Source organism: Labeo rohita, chromosome 19, assembly GCF_022985175.1.
Source record: "Labeo rohita strain BAU-BD-2019 chromosome 19, IGBB_LRoh.1.0, whole genome shotgun sequence".
Taxonomy (NCBI): Eukaryota; Metazoa; Chordata; class Actinopteri; order Cypriniformes; family Cyprinidae; genus Labeo; species Labeo rohita.
This window is the reverse complement of record NC_066887.1, coordinates 29748867-29770990: the sequence shown is the minus strand read 5'-3', so window position 1 is coordinate 29770990 and position 22124 is coordinate 29748867. Positions and strand designations below refer to the sequence as shown.

Genomic DNA, 22124 nt, shown 5'->3' with positions numbered 1-22124 from the left:
TCAGTTAGATGGTAACCAGGAGTGACAACAAAGTCAACAAATTTTATTTTATCTTGACAGCATAAAAGGGAGGCCCTGAATAATTGAAAGGTAAATATCAGGGCAGGATCTGGATTCATATAGTCTGCAACTGGAGCTCTAACAGTCATGATCATGGATTTGTTTTGCGAGGAAGGAATGAACCGTGAATGTAATGGAAGTCACTTTGAATAAAAGCATCTGCCAAATGCATAAATGTAAGTTGTTCATCTCAGACTTTCTATGTAGGTGAGTCAATTACCTGATCTAACTACCTCCTGAGGTTCCTGGTGAAATAGGGCAACAGGGTGCCACTGGGATTTCTCATCTGATTCAGAAATCATAGTAATAAAAGCCCTACAAAATATACAGACACAGCCTTGCTAGTCACCAGCAAATGCTGCCTTTTGGATGCTTGTCTTTCCCAATGTATGCTTGTCTTGTTTGTAACTGGCTGACAATGGAACTCTTGATAGAAAACGAAATCATTTTTAATGTGATATTTAATAAAAAAAACAACACAGCCATGCTGGTTAACCAGTTAGGCTGGCTCCAAACTTCATTTTATCACTTTGTGTTCATTCATAAACAACTTCAATGTTGCTGCAAAATTCTGTCATCATTTACTCACCTGCAAGTTGTTCCAAACCTGTATTAAACTAAACAAAAAAAATGACTTTCATAGTACAGTGGCATGCTAAATTTTGGGAACCCCTTGCATAATCTGTGAAAATGTGAATAATTTAAAAAAACTAAGAGGGATCATACAAAATGCATGTTGTTTTTTATTTAGTACTGTCCTGAATAAGATATTTTACATAAAAGATGTTTACATATAGTCCACAAGACTATAAAAAAGCTGAAATTCTTAAAATAACTTCTTGATGATCTACTTTTTTTGTTTGTTTGTTTTGTGATGGTTGTTCATGAGTCCCTTGTTTGTTCTAAACAGTTAAACTGAGCACTGTTCTTCAGAAAAATCCTTCAGGTCCTGCAGATTTTTCAGTTTTCCAGCGTATTTGAAACCTTTCAAGCAGTGACTATGATTTTGAGATTCATCTTTTCACAGTGAGGACAACTGAGGGACTCAAACACAACTATTAAAAAATTCAACAAAATAAGAAAAATTTGTTCTGTCCAAAAGTCCCCCCCCCCCCAGCTCTTAATGCATCGTGTTTCCTTCTGGAGCATCAGTGAATGTTTGAACCTTTTTTAAAAGTTGTGTTTGAGTCCCTTAATTGTCCTTAGTGTAAATAGATGGATCTTAATATCGTACAGTCACTGCTGGAAAGGGTCCAAATATGCAAAAGATGCTGGAAAACTGAATAATCTGCAGGACCTGGAGGATTTTTCTGAAGAATAGTGCTCAGTTTAACTGTTCAGAACAAACAAGGGACTCATGAACAACATCACAAAACAAAAAACAGTCGTAGATCATCCAGGTAACCTCACACAGTTTTTAGAACCAAGGGTTCCCAAACTTTTGAAGGGGGTTACTTAAATAATTTCAGCTATTTTTTTGTCTTGTGGACTATATGTAAACATCTTTTATGTAAAAATATCTTATTCAGGTCAGTACTAAATAAAAAAATAACATGCATTTTGTATGATCTCTCTTATTTTGTTAAATAATTTTCACAGATTCTGCAAGGGGTTCCCAAACTTTCGCATGCCACTGTATTGTTTTCCCTGTTATGGAAGTCAATGGCTACCAGCAACTGTTTGGTTACAACAAGTCTTCAAAATATCTTCTTTTGTGTTCAGCAGAAGGAGGGTATTTGGACCGGTTTGAAACAACACAAGGGTCAGTAAATGATAACAAATTTCATTTTTGTTCACTTTAAAGTGGTAGGTTACCAAAAAATTAAAATTACCCCATGGTTTACTCACCCACAAGCCATCCTAGGTGTATATGACTTTCTTCTTTCAGATAAATACAATCGGAGTTATATTTAAAAAAGTCCTGTCTCATTCAAGCTTTATAATGGCAGTGAATGGGTGTTGAGATTTTGAAGTCCAATAAAGTGCATCCATCCATCATAGAAATAACTCCACATAGCTCCAGGGGGTTAATAAAGGCCTTCTGAAGAAAAATACCCATATTTAAAACTTTATACACAAATGGCCTTCCAGCAGATGATGTAGGACGTTCCCGCAGCGTACAAGCTCCGGTGAGAAAATGCTAGTCTTTTGAGTACCAAGTTTTGTTTACAGCAAAGGAAAACCGGTCTCCTCTTGGCTTATATCGAAATCCTTAGAAATTATTCTTTAAAAATTCTTGATGTGTTCTTCTGATTCATGACTGGTGTTTTGTTTTGCTCTCCCCACTGCGCTTTCACATCCGCTGGAACGTCACTCTCTGCATGTATGACGATTAGAAAGCTAGACATTACGATTTTGAAGTTGTAAATTTAGATATTTTTCTTACACAAATGCATCAATTTGCTTTAGAAGGCTTTATTAACCCCCTGATGCCATGTGGAGCACTTTTTATAATGGATGGATGCACTTTATTGGACTTTAAAATCTCAACACCCATTCACTGCCATTATAAAGCTTGGAAGAGCCAGAACATTTTTTTAATATAACTCAGATCGTATTCATCTGAAAGAATAAACTCATATACACCCAGGATGGCTTGAGGGTGAGTAAATCCTAAGGGTAATTTTCATTTTTGGGTGAACTATCCCTTTAAGTAAATGTCTTTAGCTTTGGAAGATATATGCATTTAACAAGTTCTTGCATCCTATTGTGTGCATGGGACTAGCAGCCCTGAAGTCAAGGATTCAATTCCCAATGAATGCATGAAGTGACAAAATATACCTTGACAGCAATGTGATTTGCTTTAGATAAAAGTGTCTGCAAATGCATTAATATATATGCTAAAGCACAGGACGAGAAAGTCATCCAAACATTAGCACAATGGGTTCATATCCAACTAGGCCATCTTCACACATGGCTATATTATTCAGACTCAGTATGTCTGTATACTTTGTCTTCATATGCCGAATCATCAGTATGTAATTAGCCACTTCTCTCCAATGCTAGATAGATGATGTTGGAGCATGCATTTATATGTTGGCCAGTGCACATGCTGATCAACATAAGAATATGAAAGTGTATGCTGATGGTTGAGGTTCTCCAAGTATCTTTTGCCCGTATCTATTTAGCTCGTATAGCATTGAAGAAATTCTTAACCGGGCTGTAGATCTGCTCAGACTATTCAGGAAAAAAAAAAAAGCTAAACTATATAACTATGCATAGTTAGGATAAAAATAGGCTTATAAACTTTTAAAAGGAGGCGATGATTCCAATATCTTTTCTTGTTGATGTCAAAGGCTATGGGAAAATGCAAAAACGCTGGGATTTGGAGCACAAATTGCTCTTTTAATTGGTAGAAGCTAGTCAGGGATTAGACAGTTGCCAACTTGGACAGGTTGCATGGCATGGCTTCATCTTTAAAAATGAAATATGATCCAAAATGCATTTAATATTGCTGTAGTTTATGCCATTTACAGACGTTTCTTATTCAGTCTTAATAGTTTGGCAGTAAGCCTACACAGTTTATGGTAAACTACACATTAGTAGTATTATAAATTATGAATAATGAGCTGAGTTTAAGTTATTGTGCTTGTTACTGTGTTTTTTTTTTTAAATAAAACTGTCATGTAGTAATGCACATATGTAGTTTTCACCATAGCTGTGCTTGTTTTCTCTCTGTGGCCTGTGCAAGTATAGGATTAATTAAAATAATTCAACCTCAAATAAACATTTCACGTCTGTGTATTTATTTCTTTGTTAAGTAGCCGTGTAACAAGCGGGGTAATGTACATTCAGACGGTCATTATTGCAAAACAAACCCTCTCAGGGTGGTACAAGGCCAGATCCTGATCACCCCGTCGGGGTTTATTTTGCGATAATGATTGTATAATATCCCTTACTTAAAACAATCGCAGATGTTTGTCATGCACCCAAATAGACTATAATGACCTTGGGTTGCTTATGCTGTAGTTTTGCAGAGAATCTGTCATAAGGCTGGCAGTGAGTAGATGTGACATATCCCCAAGCATACAGTGGTGCTCTTTTTAAAAAAGAAAAGAAGCTAATGTGTAATGTGAAAATGGTGACTATCAAGGTTCTTTATATATCTATATATAATAGTATATATCTACATTTAGAGTGCAGAGAAGGAAATACGTCCTACCTTGATTTGAGACACATAGAGGACATCTGTTTGTGGATTTTGAGGAAAGTGTCTTCCTGCATGGGCTGACTTCTCACGGTCTCCATCTAGCATTCCTGCAAAGCAAGAATGCAAGAACTGATAAAGTGAATACTTTGAATTCAGTGCAAATTGCTTTAATGGAGAAATGTTGAAATAATCAGTCTTAGGAAAAGCTGGTTATGGGTTCACATGTCGTTGATATGTGTCTCTTCCTCATGTGCAAGAACAGAATGCATTCCATCCAAAGATGTGTTTTTAAAAACGGAACTATTTTAAGGTGACACACCAGCTTGTGAAACGCCCAAAAAACAGCATGAGATGCAACACAATGGCCAAATGCAACAGCATGCTGACAGCACGCCTAATATAGCACTACTGCTAAAAATATCAAAATGTCAAAAAACTTAACATTAATTCAAAACTTTGGGGTCAGTAAGATTTAGTAACCAAGAAGGATGCATCAAATTGATCAAAAGTGACAGTAAAGATATTTATAATGTTACAAAAGATTTCAAATAAACGCTGTTCTTTTGAACTTTCTATTCATAAAATAGTCCTAAAAATGCATCATGGTTTACACATATAAACTCAAAATATAATAATAAGAAATAATCAGCAAATCAGCATATTAGAATGATTTCTGAAGGAACTGGAGTAATGATGCTGAAAATTCAGCTTTGCATCACAGGAATAAATTGCATTTTAAAATGCATTAAAATAAGAACCAGTTGTTTTGAAATTGTAATAATATTTCCTATTAATAATAATATTTTACTGCATTTTTTATCAAATAAATGCAGCTTTGATGATATATTTATATGGGGCATTCTACAGAATTGGTGCAAAGTCACATATTGTATAATATCCAATGTACACATTTCTAGTAATTGTGCAGTTAATTATCATATTGTATTTTCAGAAAGTTTTATAAATATATATTTCTACTTTATTATAAAGTTAAATCAACAACAATTACATTTTTAACAATATTTCAAGTGTGATTTATGAGATTTCTTGTATTTTGATTTGTAAAAGGCAAAAAGTTGATCACATTGATTTCAAACTTAAGGATTCAATAGTTTGAATATACACTAAACCGAAAAAATATCATAACATCTTAGTTGATAATTCTGTATACTATTTTTTGACAAAATATCCCATGTTTCAGTCACAACAGCACATTTTCAGTAGTGACAATATTGCTTCGGTAGCGACCACATTACATAATTTTAACCCACATACTAAAACACTATTAAAACATACTAAAATATGAAAAATTTGCATAACTGTACTAAAATGTTATTTATTTCCCCCAAATAAAGTATTATCTGTTTGTCACTACCGAAACAATGATGACATATTACGGTCGTGACTGTTTCGGTAGTGAAAATTTTATGGGATAACACCCAAAAAAAAAAACAAAGACGTCACTACTGAATTATTAAAGCAAGGACCACAATGGAAATAAGTTAATTATACTTTTTTGTGTTATCCTTGACAAGAAAGATGTAACAGTTTATTGTTACTTTTTTATGTGTCAAATAAACTCAAACTCAAACAGAAACTTCACCACGTTGTTTTAGCTAGCAGAGTTCTAAACAGTTGTACACATATAAACACTAAATGTTATAGTGTTATATATATATATATATATATATGTATATGTTATATATATAGTATTTATATATATATATATATATATATATTAATATATATTAACAGAATCAAAAAGATACTGAATAAAAAATACAAAAATTATTTCAATATCATTTTCATGAGTTGAAATTTAGGGGTTAGGGTTCAGGACAGCCACCTCCCAATTGAAAATACCTACTAAAAGATGATTTTATATATATTAAGCTTACTGATATTTTAAATATTATTGTGGATTTCAGTAGATAATAAAATGATCTTAGCAAATATCTAGGATTTGAACTCTTAAATGCCTTTTAAATGTGTTTTTTGGTTGTGGGACAACAGCTTGCACCAAGTAGAATGGCTATATATATCTTTTGTATTGTATAAACTTTTGTGTGGTATCTTTTTCTTACATATAAAACCTGATTTAACCTCAAAATGAGAGCGGTCGGTTGTTCGATGACTAATAAAGTCATCCTTAATCTTCGTAGCAAATGAATCATGAGCTACTTAATTAAAAGCCGGTATAAATCTCCGTTCTGTTCTAGTCATTTCCAGGCTGACTTATTTTAAGGAAGCACCCAATTTATCTCCAAAACAGTTCTCTAAAATGTCTCCCCTCGTTTGAGCCGAGAATCCCTTCTTGTCACTCAACAGCAAAAGAGATGAAAGCAGATATGAATTGTTTATTGCCGTCCCACTGTGACCCTTGTCTAACATCGTAGGAGATTTATTGTCTCCAAACTCTTCCCCCAGACCTTATCTGTGCTCTCCAGCTTTGTAGACACAGAATGTGTCTTCTAAAAAAAAAGAGGCACCCACATTTGCAGAATCCTCCATCATCACCCACACACCAACCACACTGGTAGGAGGCTTCGGTGCTACAATTCAGCAGTTAAAACCCTTCCTGAAATCTGTTGCTATAGAAATTTTTTGTGAAGGTCATTAGCGAGTGATACTGCGGTACCGTAGACATAGAGCGCAAGGGGACCAGTGGCAAAGCCACTCCCCGTGAAACCAGATGCTGAGGGGGCAGGGAGGGCAGGGCTCGGGAAGGGAGCGGCCAGATAAGGAGAGAAGCAGGAGAGTAAACATTAGCATGGCTGATGAGACAACACACCGGCCGCTTTCTGCTACTATTTCATTAGGCTTTGACATACAATCCTCTTGTCACAGGGAAATGCATAGAATCGGGGGGATAAAACAGAAATGGGTAGCTAAAATGCTGAATCAATAAGCAATTGTCAGTAAGCTAAAAGCATTGGACATTTCACCTTTGCCCGTGGGGGAAGGGACTTTATTGCCATTATCTGATGACGGGAGAGTGAAAATAGCCTCTGCATGAATTAAATGACGTTAGTTGCAGATAGGCAGGCTGGAGCATCCATCACTCGACTGGCAGACAGTTATGTCTAGCATAGCACCGCTGAAGAAATATTTGAGATTAAAAATATTCAGCTCAAGAAATAACCAGTTATCAATCACGTACATATATTCTTGTGCATTTGTCAACCAAATCAGCGACAGAGTACAAAATAAACCACAAAACCAGTTTTAGGTAGCACAGGTATATTTGTAGCAGTAGCCAACAATACATTGTATGGTTCAAAATGATCGATTTTTCTTTTATGCCAAAAATCATTAGGATATTAAGTAAAGACTATGTTTCATGAAGATATTTTGTACATTTCCTATCGTAAATATATCAAAACTTAATTTTCGATTAGTAATATGCATTGCTAAGAACTTCATTTGGACAACTTTAAAGGTGATTTTCTTAATATTTTGATTTTTTTGCACCCTAAGATTACAGATTTTTAAATCGTTGTATATCTTAACAAGCCTACATCAATGGAAAGTTATTTAATCAGCTTTCAGATGATGTATAAATCTCAGTTTCGAAACATTGACCCTTATGACCCTTATGATGGTTTTGTGGTCCAAGGTCACATTTTGTCACTTTAATTTGTTATTATTAGTACTTCAACTTAAACCAAATGAAAATGAAAAATGTTGCCTTGTCAAAAAAAAGTTTTTTTTTTATATTTTTTATTTTATTTAATTTTTATTTTAAACAATTAATTTTTTAATGGTTTTAGTTAACGATAATAACACTGCCCTAGAGTTAATAACAAATATTAGCCACAAAATTTGTTACTAATGTAAAAATAAAATAACCTTTAAAAACTTCCCGTACACGTCATGTAAATCACACCGCGTATTTAAAGCTAACTAAATTTAATCACCTTTAAGATGTCTCCTTAATGCCACAAGAGTAGTATGTCCGAATTCACAATATTCAAAAAACTTCAAAAAATTCAAGTATATGAAAATTACCCGGGTGACCTATTACCTCCAGGATTCTGAAATGTGGTTTCAGTGGGCACTTTACTATCCCATGAGGCCACAGGACTTATGGGACAGGATTTATGAATGGCAGTGAAGGGACGCAATCGACTCACATGACAGTGACAATATGGTGAATGCAGTATGTCCGAATTTTATTCCTACTAATCTCATTTATACTATAGATATACTTTATATACTAAAGTAAGTTTAAATTCAAAGGTAGTACCTATTCAGCATGCAATTTCGAATGCACGAGTTTGATGGATTAATGATGAACACAGTGCTACCCTATAGGACAAATGACTGCCATTAGTTCTGGAAGGAACATATTATGCCTAAGGCTGCATTGTTCAACAGAATAAATAATTATTTTTGATTTCTTTATTCAGAATCGTTCACTTTACAAACATAGCAGTTGGTTAGGATGACATTAGACAAATATAATTGCCATTTTTACTTCGCATCACATCTGGTTGGATCATTGCGTATGTTTACTGTGAGATTTGAGCCAAACCGAAGCTCGGATCTGAAAATGTTGCATTGGCAGAGAATCGCAACCCTTATAAAACTCTCAAATAGATGGTTTTCACTTATGTCACGATTTGGTCAGTTACCCGATGCACGGCCATATCGCGATACTCGGATGTAAACAACAGCACGGATTGCATGGTTAATGTACTACTAAATACACTGTTCTGCTAATTTATGCTGTCTAACCACAGGAAAAAACATGTGGAACCTGCTAAATCATATAAAGGACTTAGTAAGCAAAAAGGGCACAATATTTTTACAAACTAAAGTGAATAGGTGGTAAAGATACGTACGAGCAGTATTAAGATATTAGCTTTATCATTAGAAATGATAAAAACAAACACAAATGTTGTCAAGATTCTTGCCTTGGAAATCCTGGTTCAGTTTGGCCAACCATAAACGCCTTTTGTTCCTCAGACAGTTTTTTGCACTCTTCTCCTTGATTTATTACAACTTTTGGCAGTCTATAGTACTCCAAAGGTTTTTCCCGGTCTGACAGAGTAGTACAGCCCAAAACATGACAATAATTGACCATTTTCAGCAACAATAATCAGCAAAATATGCAAGTTTTGTTGGTTCAGTGGCACTGTTTACAATATGGCCGATTGATGACACATTGTGAAAACACTATAGTATGCGAAAAACAGTATGCCACAAGGGTCCAAATTCATAGTATTCAAAGTATTCAGTAGGCGAAAAGTGCCCGAATTACCTACTACTTCCACTGAATTCTGAAGTGTGGATTCAATGCACACTTTCCTATCCCATTAGGTCATGTGACAGGATTTGTAAATGGCAGTAAAACAGCGCAACATGGCAGCCGAATTTCATTCATACTACCCATGTTCATACGATTTAATGCATTTTCTTCCCAACTTTTCAAATGGTTGGTAAAAACATCAAAATCAAATTCTGTACCTTCTCATAGAGTACACAATTTTGGATGCACCAAGTGTAATGAATTAATGAAGAACACACTGCTACCCATAGAGGATAAATGACTGCTATTACTTCTGGAAGAAACATTATATATTGAAGGCTGCAGTGTTAAACAAAACAAAAATAAATATTCATAATTGTCCACTTTACCTACATAGCAGGTGGTTAGGATGACATTAGACAAATATAATTTACATTTTTACTTTGCATCATGTCCGGTCAGACTGTCGCATACTTTTACAGTGCAATTTCAGCAAATCCGAAGCTCAAAACAAATCGGATCCAAAAAATTCACACTGGCAGAGAATCGCAGCTCTCAGAGCCCTCGTAAAATTCTCAAACAGACATGACTTCCTGTCTGCAGTCTTGCGCTTGTTGTAAGCATTCATTCTACAAAAAACAAGGGTTTGGGAAACCTGTTTCAAAACAGTCATTATTGATGTCTTTTAATAACTCTAATTACTTAATCACACTCAGCAGTAATATTTTTCAGATGCCCTGTCTTTTGCTCTTACATCCGTTTTATTCATAATTGTCCATTTTGCAGAAAAAATATCATTGCTGTGTTTTACTATGTGCTGAAAGTATTGATTGTAAGACATCACATCCGGTCGGACCGTTGCCAAAATAGTAAAAACTATTTAAAATTGTGTCTAAAATTTAAATCACTTAATATTGACTTTGTTTGTTGAACCTTTGTTAAATCGATATTACATTTACAGTTGTGCTCATATTTATGAAAACAGCTTTTTTGCTCAATTATACCTTTTATAATACAGTATAAAAAATCCCATACAAGTACTTTTTTGCAATCATACCTTGAATTTTTGGGCATTTGTATTAATTTGTAATTAATTTTTAGACCTGGCACAACATTATCAAAAGAAATCAAATTAGAAAGAAGTTATTGATCGCATTTGATGCAGGAAGTTTTACATCCATTCAGAATGATAAATCAACAAATAAATCAGACAATGCACCGCCAATTTAGAACCCGCAGTTGTGGTCTCGAACAATAAAATCCAGTGTCTGAGACAAGACCTTCAAAAAATGACCGGCCTTGAGTACTACAACATTACTGCTGCGTATTAATCACTATTCCAGTAAACAAGATTCCAGCTCAGTCTCCTGACTGTTACTATAATCTGTTTTCTCTCTGGAATTAGCTGTTTCATTGAATGGGAAGCAGTTTGCTTGAAATGAAGAGCTATTAGTTCCCAGAAAGAGAGCAGAGGTTGGGAGGCGGGATGGTCTTTATGACTACACACACAGGAGAGCGTCCTATTGGATTGGCCGTACAGCTAATCTGAGATGGCCCTCCAGCTATCCCCAATTCTCATACCAATATGTGAACACAATCAAACCATCTTTTAAATGTGACACCGTGCGCTCATCTGAAAACATGTGATTTGCATTAGTTTATTAGGCTGCCCTACTTTATCCTATATGAGAAATGGAGAAGCAGTCTGGATGTGTTGCATAAGGTTTCTCTTTTAAAGCCCAATTGTTGAGGAACAGCACGGCGTATTGATATCAAGTGTTTTTGGGTGATTATCATCGCATTCATGCGTGAGATACTGAGTGATGGCACTATAAGCAACAAAGAATGACAATAATTTTGCATGGATGGAAGAAATACTTATTACTGATGTTTGCTCTTTTTTGAGTCTCTTTAAGATCAATCACTTATGTTGTTGTATTCCTCCTCTGTAAGTCACTTTGGGTCCATGAATCCATGTAAATGTAAATTATTTTATGATAACATTTATACTAGTGTTGTCAAATGATTAATCACATCAAAAATAAAAGTTTTAGTTTTTCATATTATATGTGTGTGTGGTGTATATATTTATTATGTATATATAAATACACACACATAAGGTATATATTTTGAAAATATTTACAAATATATAAATATATATATATATATATATATATATATATTTATATTCATGTAATTTATATTATATATAAATATATTTGATATAAAAACAACATTTTTCTTAAATATATACATCTGGGTTTATTTATATATACATAAATATACACAGTACACACTCATATTATGTAAACAAAAACTTTTTTTTTGGATGCAATTAATTGTGATTAATTGTTTGACAGCACTAATTTATACACATAACATTTACCCAATTACATACATTTACTGTATAGTATGGAAGCCCATTTCCGCCACTGAACAAAAAATAAAGTAAGATAATTGCAACTTTTTATCAATTTTTTTCTTGCAAATAAGTTTCTTGCATATAAATTAAGTCAGAATTGCATGATATAAACTCGCAGTTGCATGTTATAAAGTCAGAATTGCTATATAAACTTATAATTCTGACTTTATCTCGCAATTCTGAATTTATAAAACACAATTGCGAATTATTAAGTCAGAATAGTCAGACATAAAATCGCAATTTCCCTCAAAATTTTTATAACTTGCAATTATGACTTTAAATCTCACAATTCTAAGAAAAAAAGTCAGAATTGTGAGATATAAACTTGTAATTGCAAGAAAAAGTCAGAATTGCGAGTGAAAAAAAAATATTGACTTCTTATCTCACAATTCTGACTTTTTTCTCAGAATTGCGTGATACTTTACTTTTCGCAATTGTGAGTTTATATTACGCAATTTGGAGAAAAAAGTCAGAACTGTAAAAAGGAAAGTTTATATCATGCAATTCTGACTTTATGACATGCAGTTGCAAGTTTATGTCTCACAAATTTTGAAAATAAAAAGCCAAAATTGTGTGTTTGTACCATGCAATTCTGAAAAAAAAAATTTGAATTGTGAGATAAAAAGTCACACTAACATTTTAAAAAATTTTATGCAGTGGCAGAAACAGGCTTTCACAGTATAGGTATGTTGTGCAACATTTGTAATTTTATTAGTTCTTTCTGTGCTCATCCAACATTACAAAAGCACATTTTCCATCTACTTGAAGGATTTTTTATTTTTTGCATTGAGATTATCAAGACATTTAAATGGTGTTTTTGTCTTTTTCACAGGCTAAGGACAGTGACGATGATGAGGAAGTCGTTCATGTCGACCGAGACCACTTTATGGATGAATTTTTCGAACAGGTAAACTTTATCTTAAGGCAAATATCACCATATCCAGTTACTATTTATGCAGATGTAGATGATTTGATTTGCTCAAGAGAGAAATAAACCAATTAATCAAACATTCTAATATCAATGTCAATTTTCCAATTCAACTTAAAAATGGAACATAATAAATTTGAACAGGTTTTAAAACACTAGGCATCATACACTTGCTGACTTTGTAGATGGCTACAGAGAAAAATCTGGGCATTGTAGACTAAACGTTTGAGTACCAGACTTTCAAATCATTCCAAACACAATTCACTCAGAAACATAAGCTTTGGTGCTAGAAAACAATATGTGTTCTCAAAATATTAAATGTTTGATATCCTCTGACTGGATGGACTCGTAGTCTGAAGCCTATCAGACACTGTGTGATTTTCTGTGAAATCTGTCAACTCCGACTGCACAAAAACTGCAGACTGGCTCTGACTTTTTAAGAACTAGCATTGACTCGTGTAGACTGGAAATTGTGGCCAAAATTTGTCCAAACAGCTTTTACATACTCAAACAGTAATGCTGATAATTTGTCATTTTGTAAATCAAGTAAACAAAAAAAGCTCTTAAAAACAATCAAGGTATAGTTTCCTTATCAGCATGATATTTATTCATCTTTATGCAGTTCATACTGTAACGCAGTTTAGTTTCTGCATGCTTACTTACTAAAGATTAATATTAATATCAAATAAGTTTCTTCTAAGTTTCTAAAAGAGAAGTTAATAAATAAATATAAATATTAAATTGATCCACATTATTATATACAGAGCATGACAATATGCCAAGATTTGGTCCTCTTTCGTATCATTTGCAAATGTCACTGTATTGATGCATTATTTAATGCATGTTCTTCTAACAGGTGGAGGAGATCCGTGGCTGTATTGAAAAGCTGTCAGAGGATGTAGAACAGGTCAAGAAGCAGCACAGTGCCATCCTAGCAGCACCCAACCCTGATGAAAGTGAGTTCCACCCTAATCTAATATACACTGCACTGTGTGGTTTAAAAATGATCTTTCTGCCTAGTTCCTTTTAAGGACACTAGCCTACTATATGTGACATCTCATCAGACGGACAGGCATGGAATAAAAAAAAACAATAATGTGAAAATTTGACGTTTTACCTCCCCCATATCTATCCTTTAACCCACACAAATACGCCACATCCACACACAATTGTGCATTTTTACATTAGCAATCACCTCCACCCACATCTTTAACATTAACAGTGATGCACCGGATATTTTCCATGTCTACTATACTGCTAGCCCTTAAAGGGATAGTTCACTCAGAAATGAATAATTTACTCACCTTCTTTACATAAAAGTGAAATATGAATTGTGAGCTATATTGAAAAACTATGTATGGGGAACAGATGAAAGTTATGGATAAATTCAAAGTCATATAGACTATTTTTGTGCGCACTGCGCAGAAGGTAAATGACAGAATTCATTTTTTTTTTTAGTGAACTATGCTTTTAATGGCCCAAAAATCAACATTTGCTGAAGATATACTCACCCTTAGGTAGGGCTGGGCGATTTTTTTAGATTTTATCGATTAATTCGAATTTAGTGTTTTCCCACGATTTTATTTTTTACAAAATCAAGGAATCACGATTTTGAATAAAAATATTATTAAACGAATTAGACACTTCGACAATATGCAGATGATAACAGTAAAGAGAAAAGAACGATCCAACTGCATGTCGCGCACGCGATTAACCGTTCGTGTGACGCGTTAACAACGCTGAGCACCATTTGCAGAGAATGCTTTGTTTAACATTTACATCATGTTAACAAACTTCATGTGTGGTGCACCTGGAATAGAATTTTTTTTAACTAGAGGGTTAATTAAGAAAAAGTTACTTGAGTTATGTTGTAGTTACATTTTTAAGTTGACTAGTTTAAAATCACAAAAAAAAAAAAAAAAAAATAGAGAATCGGTCAAATGTTCTGGAAAAATCAAGATTTAAATGTTTTGCCATATCGCCCAGCCCTACCCTCAAGCCATTAAAAATGTAGATGAGTTTGTTTCTTCATCAGAACAGATTTGGAGAAATTTAGCATCACTTGCTCACCAATGGATCCTTTGCAGTGAATGGGTGCTGTCAGAATGAGAGTCCACACCGCTGATAAAAAACATCAAAGTAATCTACAAGTAATCCATACCACTCCAGTCCATCAGTTCAATTGCTGTAAAGGGAAAAGGTGTGTGTTTGTGAAAAAATTCATCAAGCCATTTTAACTTTAAAATCCATAATATTGCTTCCTCCAGTGAAAAAGTCCATCTCCTGTTGTCATTTCACATCAAAATACACCGAAATATTAGTTTGGAACTGTTTTCGCCTGTAAACGTTGCTTGATCTATGCATATTTCTCTTTTCAAATCACGAGATGACTTTTTCACTGAAGAAAGCATTATGAATAAAAGGTTAAAAATGTGTTAATGATGGATTTCTTTCTTACAAACACATAGCTTTTCACTTCACAAGATGTTAATTGATGTACTGGAGTCGTATGAATTGCTTGTGGATTATTGTGATGTTTTTATCAGCTGTTTGAACTCTCATTTTGACGGCACCCATTCACTGCAAAGGATCCACTGGTGAGCAAGTGATGCTAAATTTCTCCAAATCTGTTCTGATGAAAAAACAAGCTCCTCTTTATCTTGTTATGATGGTCTGAGGGCGAGTACATTTTTAGCAAACTTTCATTTTTGGCTAAACTACTCCACTATAACACATTTATAACCCCTAAAAAACGAGCAAGTTATGCATGCATCCTCCATCACAATGCAGGAAAGTTGCAAGGATTGCAAGTATTTATCGCTTTTCTGAAAGCAGCAGCTCCGTAACTTCACTGCAGCTGTGTGGCAAGATATATGAGCTCATTGGTGAGCCTATTCAAGCCTTTCTCCAATACCTTGCATTTGCGCCACCCACTCTACAAAAGAGGCACTGCCACCACATCGCTTGAAGTGTTTGTTAGACCCAGCCCACACACCTCATAGTGCACCAGCCCACACGGCATCTACAGAGGCAGTTTCTTCAGCTCTGAGTCCTCAAATGTTGCTAAAAAATCCTGCTCACCTCATCTTTCCCCAGCAACAGTCTTCAATTACGGCAAATGTCTATGAGTGTCCGAGTCATTCCAGTATTGTGGGTGACTAATGTGTGAGGTCATTCTGACAGAGCAGCTCTTTAGTAAATGTGCATTTGCAGTAAGTCGACTGTCAAATCGGTGAAGTTACAATGGCTTTTAATTAAGAAATGCTTCCGTTCAATCTCTTACGTGAATGGGTACTAAAATATTGCTTCCAAATTGACAAATGAAAACGTGAAATGTATATTTTAGATGTCTAAATACTTCCCTGCCACTTAATAATTCATAGACTGATTTTGCAGTCAATTATTTTTATTTGTGCATGGACACTTTTGCGACAAATGGCATTAATACCTATTATTGAACCCAGTGTGCCTTCTGAGCTGCCTGGCTTACTTCAAGAAATCCACAGCCTACGAATGACTCAGCTGCTATAGATGAATCTTTAATAAATGATGTCTCGCTGTGTCTGACAGTTGTTTCAGTTTCATACATTTGACTGCATGTGATTTTGCTTTGCATGGTTTCTTTGTTTCTGTTACGTTATTGCATGCATGCATAAGAAACATTATTTTCTGTTTTGTTTTCTGTTCTCTTTTTTTGTTTTGCTTTCCTCCCTGTCTGTTTTCACCATGCTGCATGAAGGATGAAGGGAACCTGTTGAAGTTGAGTGTCTGTCTCGATATCTGTGTCAGTGTGAACCAGAAACCCGAGGAGAGATGGAGAACATATTAAATAAAGTAAATCTTAAAGTAACAGTGAACCCAAAATGAAAATGTCATTCAAGTTGCCGTTTTCATGGCGCTTTTTGATAGTATCACAACTTAAAATGTTTAGAATATTCGTGCTTTACTTACACTACCAGTCAAAAGTTTTTGAACAGTAAGATTTGTAATGTTTTTTAAAGACGTCTTTTCTGCTCAACAAGCATGCAAAAGCAGTAAAATTTTGAAATAGTTTTACTATTTAAAATAACTGTTTTCTATTTGAATATATTTTAAAATGTAATTTATTCCTGTGACCAAACTACATTTTTAGCATCATTACTCCAGTCACATGATCCTTCAGAAATCATTCTAATATGCTGATTTGCTATTCAAGAAACATTTATTATTATTATTATTATTATATATTAATATTAATATATAACTTTTTAACATTACTTTTTAACATTATACACTATACCATTTTTCCAGAAAGAAATTATAGAAATTAATACTTTAATTTAGCAAGGATGCTTTAAATTGATCAAAAGTGATGATAAAGACATTTATAATGTTACAAAATATTTCTATTTCAGATAAATGGTATTCTTCTGAACTTTCTATTCATGAAAGAAACCTAAAAAAATTCTACTCAGCTGTTTTCAACATAATAATAATAATATTAATAATAAATCAGAATATTAGAATGATTTCTGAAGGATCATGTGACTGGAGTAATGTTGCTAAAAATTGAAATCACAGGAATAAATTACATTTTAAAATATATTCAAATAGAAAAGTTATTTTAAATAATGAAAATATTTCAAAATTACACTATTTTTCCCGTACTTTGGATCAAATAAATGCAGGCTTGGTGAGCAGAAGAAACTTCTTTAAAAAACATTATAAATCTTACTGTTCAAAAACTTTTGACTGGTAGTGTTATTATTAGTTATCTTAAGTTTATTTAGATATTTAAGTTGTTTCAACACATTTTAAGTTGTTATATCTAATTGCAGCAGCATTTTCTACAATGACGACAAGAATGAATGGTGATTTATACTCTCATGTTCCAAAAACTACAAATTAATCATTTTAGTAGTCATGGTATTTTTTGTACTTTTTAGTTATAAATCACCATTTACGGTCTTTTTATGGAAAAGGATGCCCAGACAGATCTACTTTTGCAAAATTATACACGGCTAAACGTCAGTAAATATACAAGATGACATTGTCATTTATAGCTTTTAAAGTCTAACATTAGTTGTTCTCCTTAGTATTATTCTCCTTCGGTTCCAGTGTATGTAGTGTTGTGTGTGTTTGTTATTGATTGAGCTTGTAATGTTATACAGTACAGTATTTACTGCATAACATGCATAGAAGCATTCAAGGTTCATTGCCAAGGCCAGTTCCTCTTTTTTTTACTGCAGAAGGCTGAATTGAGTCGCAGGAATGCATACAAAAAGGAAAAGACAGACACTGCACTGTCATTTTTCATTTATCTGAAAAATCTCTCTAAACACAGTGACAGGAATATAATCTCAGTTGCTGACAAGTTCATGGGTCACCCCTACTTTGGGCTCAAGCTAACTTTTGTGTTTGCTGCTTAGCTCCTTAACCAAGACTGCAATACCATCCCCCTCGCCCTCAAGTGATCCAACGTTATTGTGATCTTGGTAGCATTTCTGGGTCAGCGCTTCTCAACGCTAATCCACAACATCTATGTTAGCAGCCAAAGTTCTCTATTAAAATACCACCGCCACACAACCAAAGCATTTTGTATTATCCTTTACTGAGGTCACTCTAGTTTTTACACTCTTGTGTAAGTGCTACTGTAAATGTTGTTAAAAGATGAGCAAATCCCTCTCTTTTCAGCTGCCGGTGTGACCTTGAGCAGAAACAGTAACCTCTGTTGGCTCTACGGGTGACTAATGGTTACCTCTTTGTCCTAGTTCATTAATGCATTTCACCCAATCAGCTTAAATGACTAAATTAGCCATCAGAATTATAGCGGAGCCTTAAACGTTCTTCACGTTGCCCTGAAAGTGAATGATGTTAGCAAGTAAAAAATTTTTGTGGAATTTTTGATGTCTGGATGGTTTGTGTTGTATGTTCAGTTTTCCGAAGCAAACATAAAAGTATTGCTATGAGTGCTAAATGTATTTTGCAGTAGGCGGTGGCCAAAAATAACAAATAACCCTGCAGAAATTACATAATCTTTAGAAGACATCAAAAAACACCATATGCTGTGCAGAATTCAGGTTCATGCAGTTCATTTACCTATAATAAATCTCTAGTAAATTCACATTAAAATAACATTAGCTGATAAAATATTACAGTCAGCAGTAGAGACAGAATCTGTAGCTTTGAGAAATTAAATTTATGAAAAGTATTTCATAAATGTAGATTTTGTATGCATTTTTTATGCATTTTGTATGCATTTTTCATTTGCTTCTGCAACAGGTTTGCTTCTGCAAATGCGTGGTAAATGCTAAACCAATACAAATAAAATCACATTCAAGAGCTATTAAAGCACTGGTTAGATGTCATGTTAAACAGTGGGTGTGACAAGAAACATCCTCGTCGGGCAAATCGATCTCTCGACCACATGAGCAAAAAAAAAAAAAAAAAAAAAAAAGCTGACATGAGACGATGGCTTGTTTTCATAGAGCAGGAAAGAGTAGGGATGCATTTAGCTGTCTGCAAACACAACAATAGTGTAGCGGTGTGCAAATATTGTGATGCAAACTGAGTGACAGGAGATACATTACACTTTTGTTGAATCGATGGACAGAGGAATCAGCCACACCCTGACTACAGCACTTTAACAGACACCCGTGACTAAACAGAGCGTTTGTTTTACCGGACAGCAGTGCTTTTTAGGCGCTTTTCAACATTGTTTTGTTAGTGACGTACTTAAAAAAAGTTTCAAATAACATTTATCAATCATTTTTTTTAAGTATTTAATTTGTTACATTTATTTTGAACATTTGGAATTCTCTGAGAAAGGAAAGATGCAAATCAATGCAAATGTTTAGATTTTTCAAAAAACTCAAAAAGGCTCTTTTCATATACAAATATGTACATTTATACAAATATATACATTTGCTAGCATTTGTCAGTCAATTTTAAATTTGTAAATTTTGTACTTGATTTTATTTTTAAATAATTTGAATAATTTATTCTCTTTGAAATTTTGGAATTTGGAATTTTGGAATTTCAGATTTTCTAAAAACTGTCACACCATGACAAAGATGTCACACCAGAGGACAAGGTCTCTTTAAAAAGCATTTTAAATAATTAAATAAGATTTGTTTAACTCCTTTTTATTATTTTTTTGATTGTTTTCAGTGTTCTTAAATGCAATAATTACATTAAACTATTTTCTGATGTTTTTGCAGAAAACTTGTACTGTTGTAAAGTGTCAAGTACAAAATCTGATACTTTGTTTTTGAAACAGAAAGAATTGAGGGAGAGAAATTAGTGGAAGACAGACGACACGGAAATATAGACAGAAAATTAACAGGGATCCACCAGAAGGGAGGAGATCCTAAGAGAACGATGCAGAAAATAAATTGAAAATCAAAATCATGCCTTAAAAAGAGTAGCTGTACAGTTTAAAAAATGCATTCACATCTTAATGAATATAGTTTCAATCATATATCAATAATATTTAGCTGTATCATAAATATCAATCATATTTAGCTGTGCCGCACAGATGGGGGGCTAGAAGAGTTTCATTAACATACTGAATGACTACGAGACTGAATTTTGTTGATGAAAATGATTTTGTTTTGTTTAAAAAAAAAAAATATTGTGTTAATATAATGTTGAATATTGTATCTCATTTGACATGTTCAAAATTAAATAGAAATACTTTAATAACTACCATTTCTGTCCTTTAGTGTGACATAATGTCCTATGGTCTGACGCACATAAAAGAACCACAGATTTGTATTTATCTCATTATATCTTTAAAAAAAAACAGTTGAGTATTGCAATAGGGGAGATAGAAATATCTCTCATCTTAAAATGGTTTAATTTTGAACAGATTACAGCAAAGTTTGTTGTCAAAGTCTTTAAATTGTCCAACAAGTCAAGGAAAAAATTATGTTAATTAAAATTATGTTAAAATAAATAACACTATATGAAAATAAGTGTCTAACAATAAAGATTAATCTCTCTCATGCTATTTATATATTATTAAGAGTTTTCTTAATTTTGGCCATGTCACAACATAGGACAAATGTAAGGTACAGTTCAGTAAAAATGTAAAAAAAAAAAAAAAAAAAAAAAACAACAACAACAAAAAGAATTGACGAAGTTAGGGACCCTTTATATTTTCTGACTTCACACTACATAAACATATGCATTTCTTCTTCAGAAATGGTCTTTTACAAAGAAAGAAAAAAAAAAAGAAGCATTTTTATTGGCTATTTGTCAACTACCCATATACAAATATATACACTACCAATTTGGTCAATTCAACATGTTCCATTGGTTCAAAATAAATCCCTGTTTCCAAAAGCTAACAATCCGATAACTAAAGAGATTGAGAAAAATAGAGAAATTCTGGCAATTTTAATCTTTCGGGACTTCTAAAAAATGAGGAAAAAGTAATTAAGGACACCCAATTAAAAAGTACAAAGCTATTATTATCTATCTTACAAAAGTTAAAAAAGTAATCATCCTTGGTGACAGAAAAGTTCCCCTAATTGAGGAATCGCCCATATATACTATGAAATGACAATCAAAGTGATTAATTACTGTGGGCAACGTATAGACGTATAATTTATCACTCTTCTCCCACTCGCCGCCCACCGTCCATCCCTCTGAAAGTGATCAGCACGAGTCACAATATTGATGGCCAGAAGGAGGCGCAGAGAGATTTGAAGTGTGGGGCTTGTATAAATCCCTCAACCTGGCTTATTAAAGCCTCTTTTGTGATGATATGTTCTATAAATCTATATACACATAGTTAAAACGTATAAATAAAGTGGAGTACACAGTTAAATACTAAATTTGAGACTAAAAATGTCTGGCAGTCACTGTGCACATATATTATAGCCAGGATTTCACTATGAGTTTGTAAGAGCATTATTCCTCTTAATAAACGCACAAATACTCCCTAGTGATTAAGTGTTATTGGCATTAACACTCGTAGTGGAAGAAAAGTCATGGTCATCAGACTGTCATGGCTGGAGAAACGAGAGAAAGTAGCGAGGGATTGGATTAGTCAGAGGAGTGGAGAGTGTGTAGGTGGGAGTTGAAAAGGCTGAGGTGGTGTCCAGGGAGTGAATGGCACTGCAGTAACTATCAATCAACATATGACTGCAGCCTGCAGTCTGTACACACATCCACCGCTTAACCACAGACACAGACACAGACACCGCGCTTTCCTCTTTAAAAGAGCGACAACATTAATATGACCTGAGATCTGATCAAAGGTTAAAGTCATAAACATATCTATGTATCATTCATTATCTATCTATGTATCTATCTATCTATCTATCTA

The 22124-nt window shown here is 33.8% G+C and overlaps 1 protein-coding gene and 1 long non-coding RNA gene across 2 annotated transcripts in view; one reads left to right on the top strand and one right to left on the bottom strand.

Moving 5' to 3' along the window:
- Positions 1–22124, top strand: part of stx1b (syntaxin 1B) — a 52820-nt gene that overhangs the window by 15826 nt on the left and 14870 nt on the right. The window contains exons 2-3 of the mRNA XM_051137091.1: positions 12716–12790; positions 13668–13767. Of these exons, the coding sequence (XP_050993048.1) occupies positions 12716–12790; positions 13668–13767 (175 nt within the window). The remainder of the gene's footprint in view (positions 1–12715; positions 12791–13667; positions 13768–22124) is intronic.
- The window catches only part of LOC127182016 (uncharacterized), a 35179-nt gene continuing 17275 nt past the window's right edge, over positions 4221–22124 (bottom strand). Inside the window, exon 3 of the long non-coding RNA XR_007829839.1 lies at positions 4221–4317. This is a non-coding gene — a long non-coding RNA (uncharacterized LOC127182016). The remainder of the gene's footprint in view (positions 4318–22124) is intronic.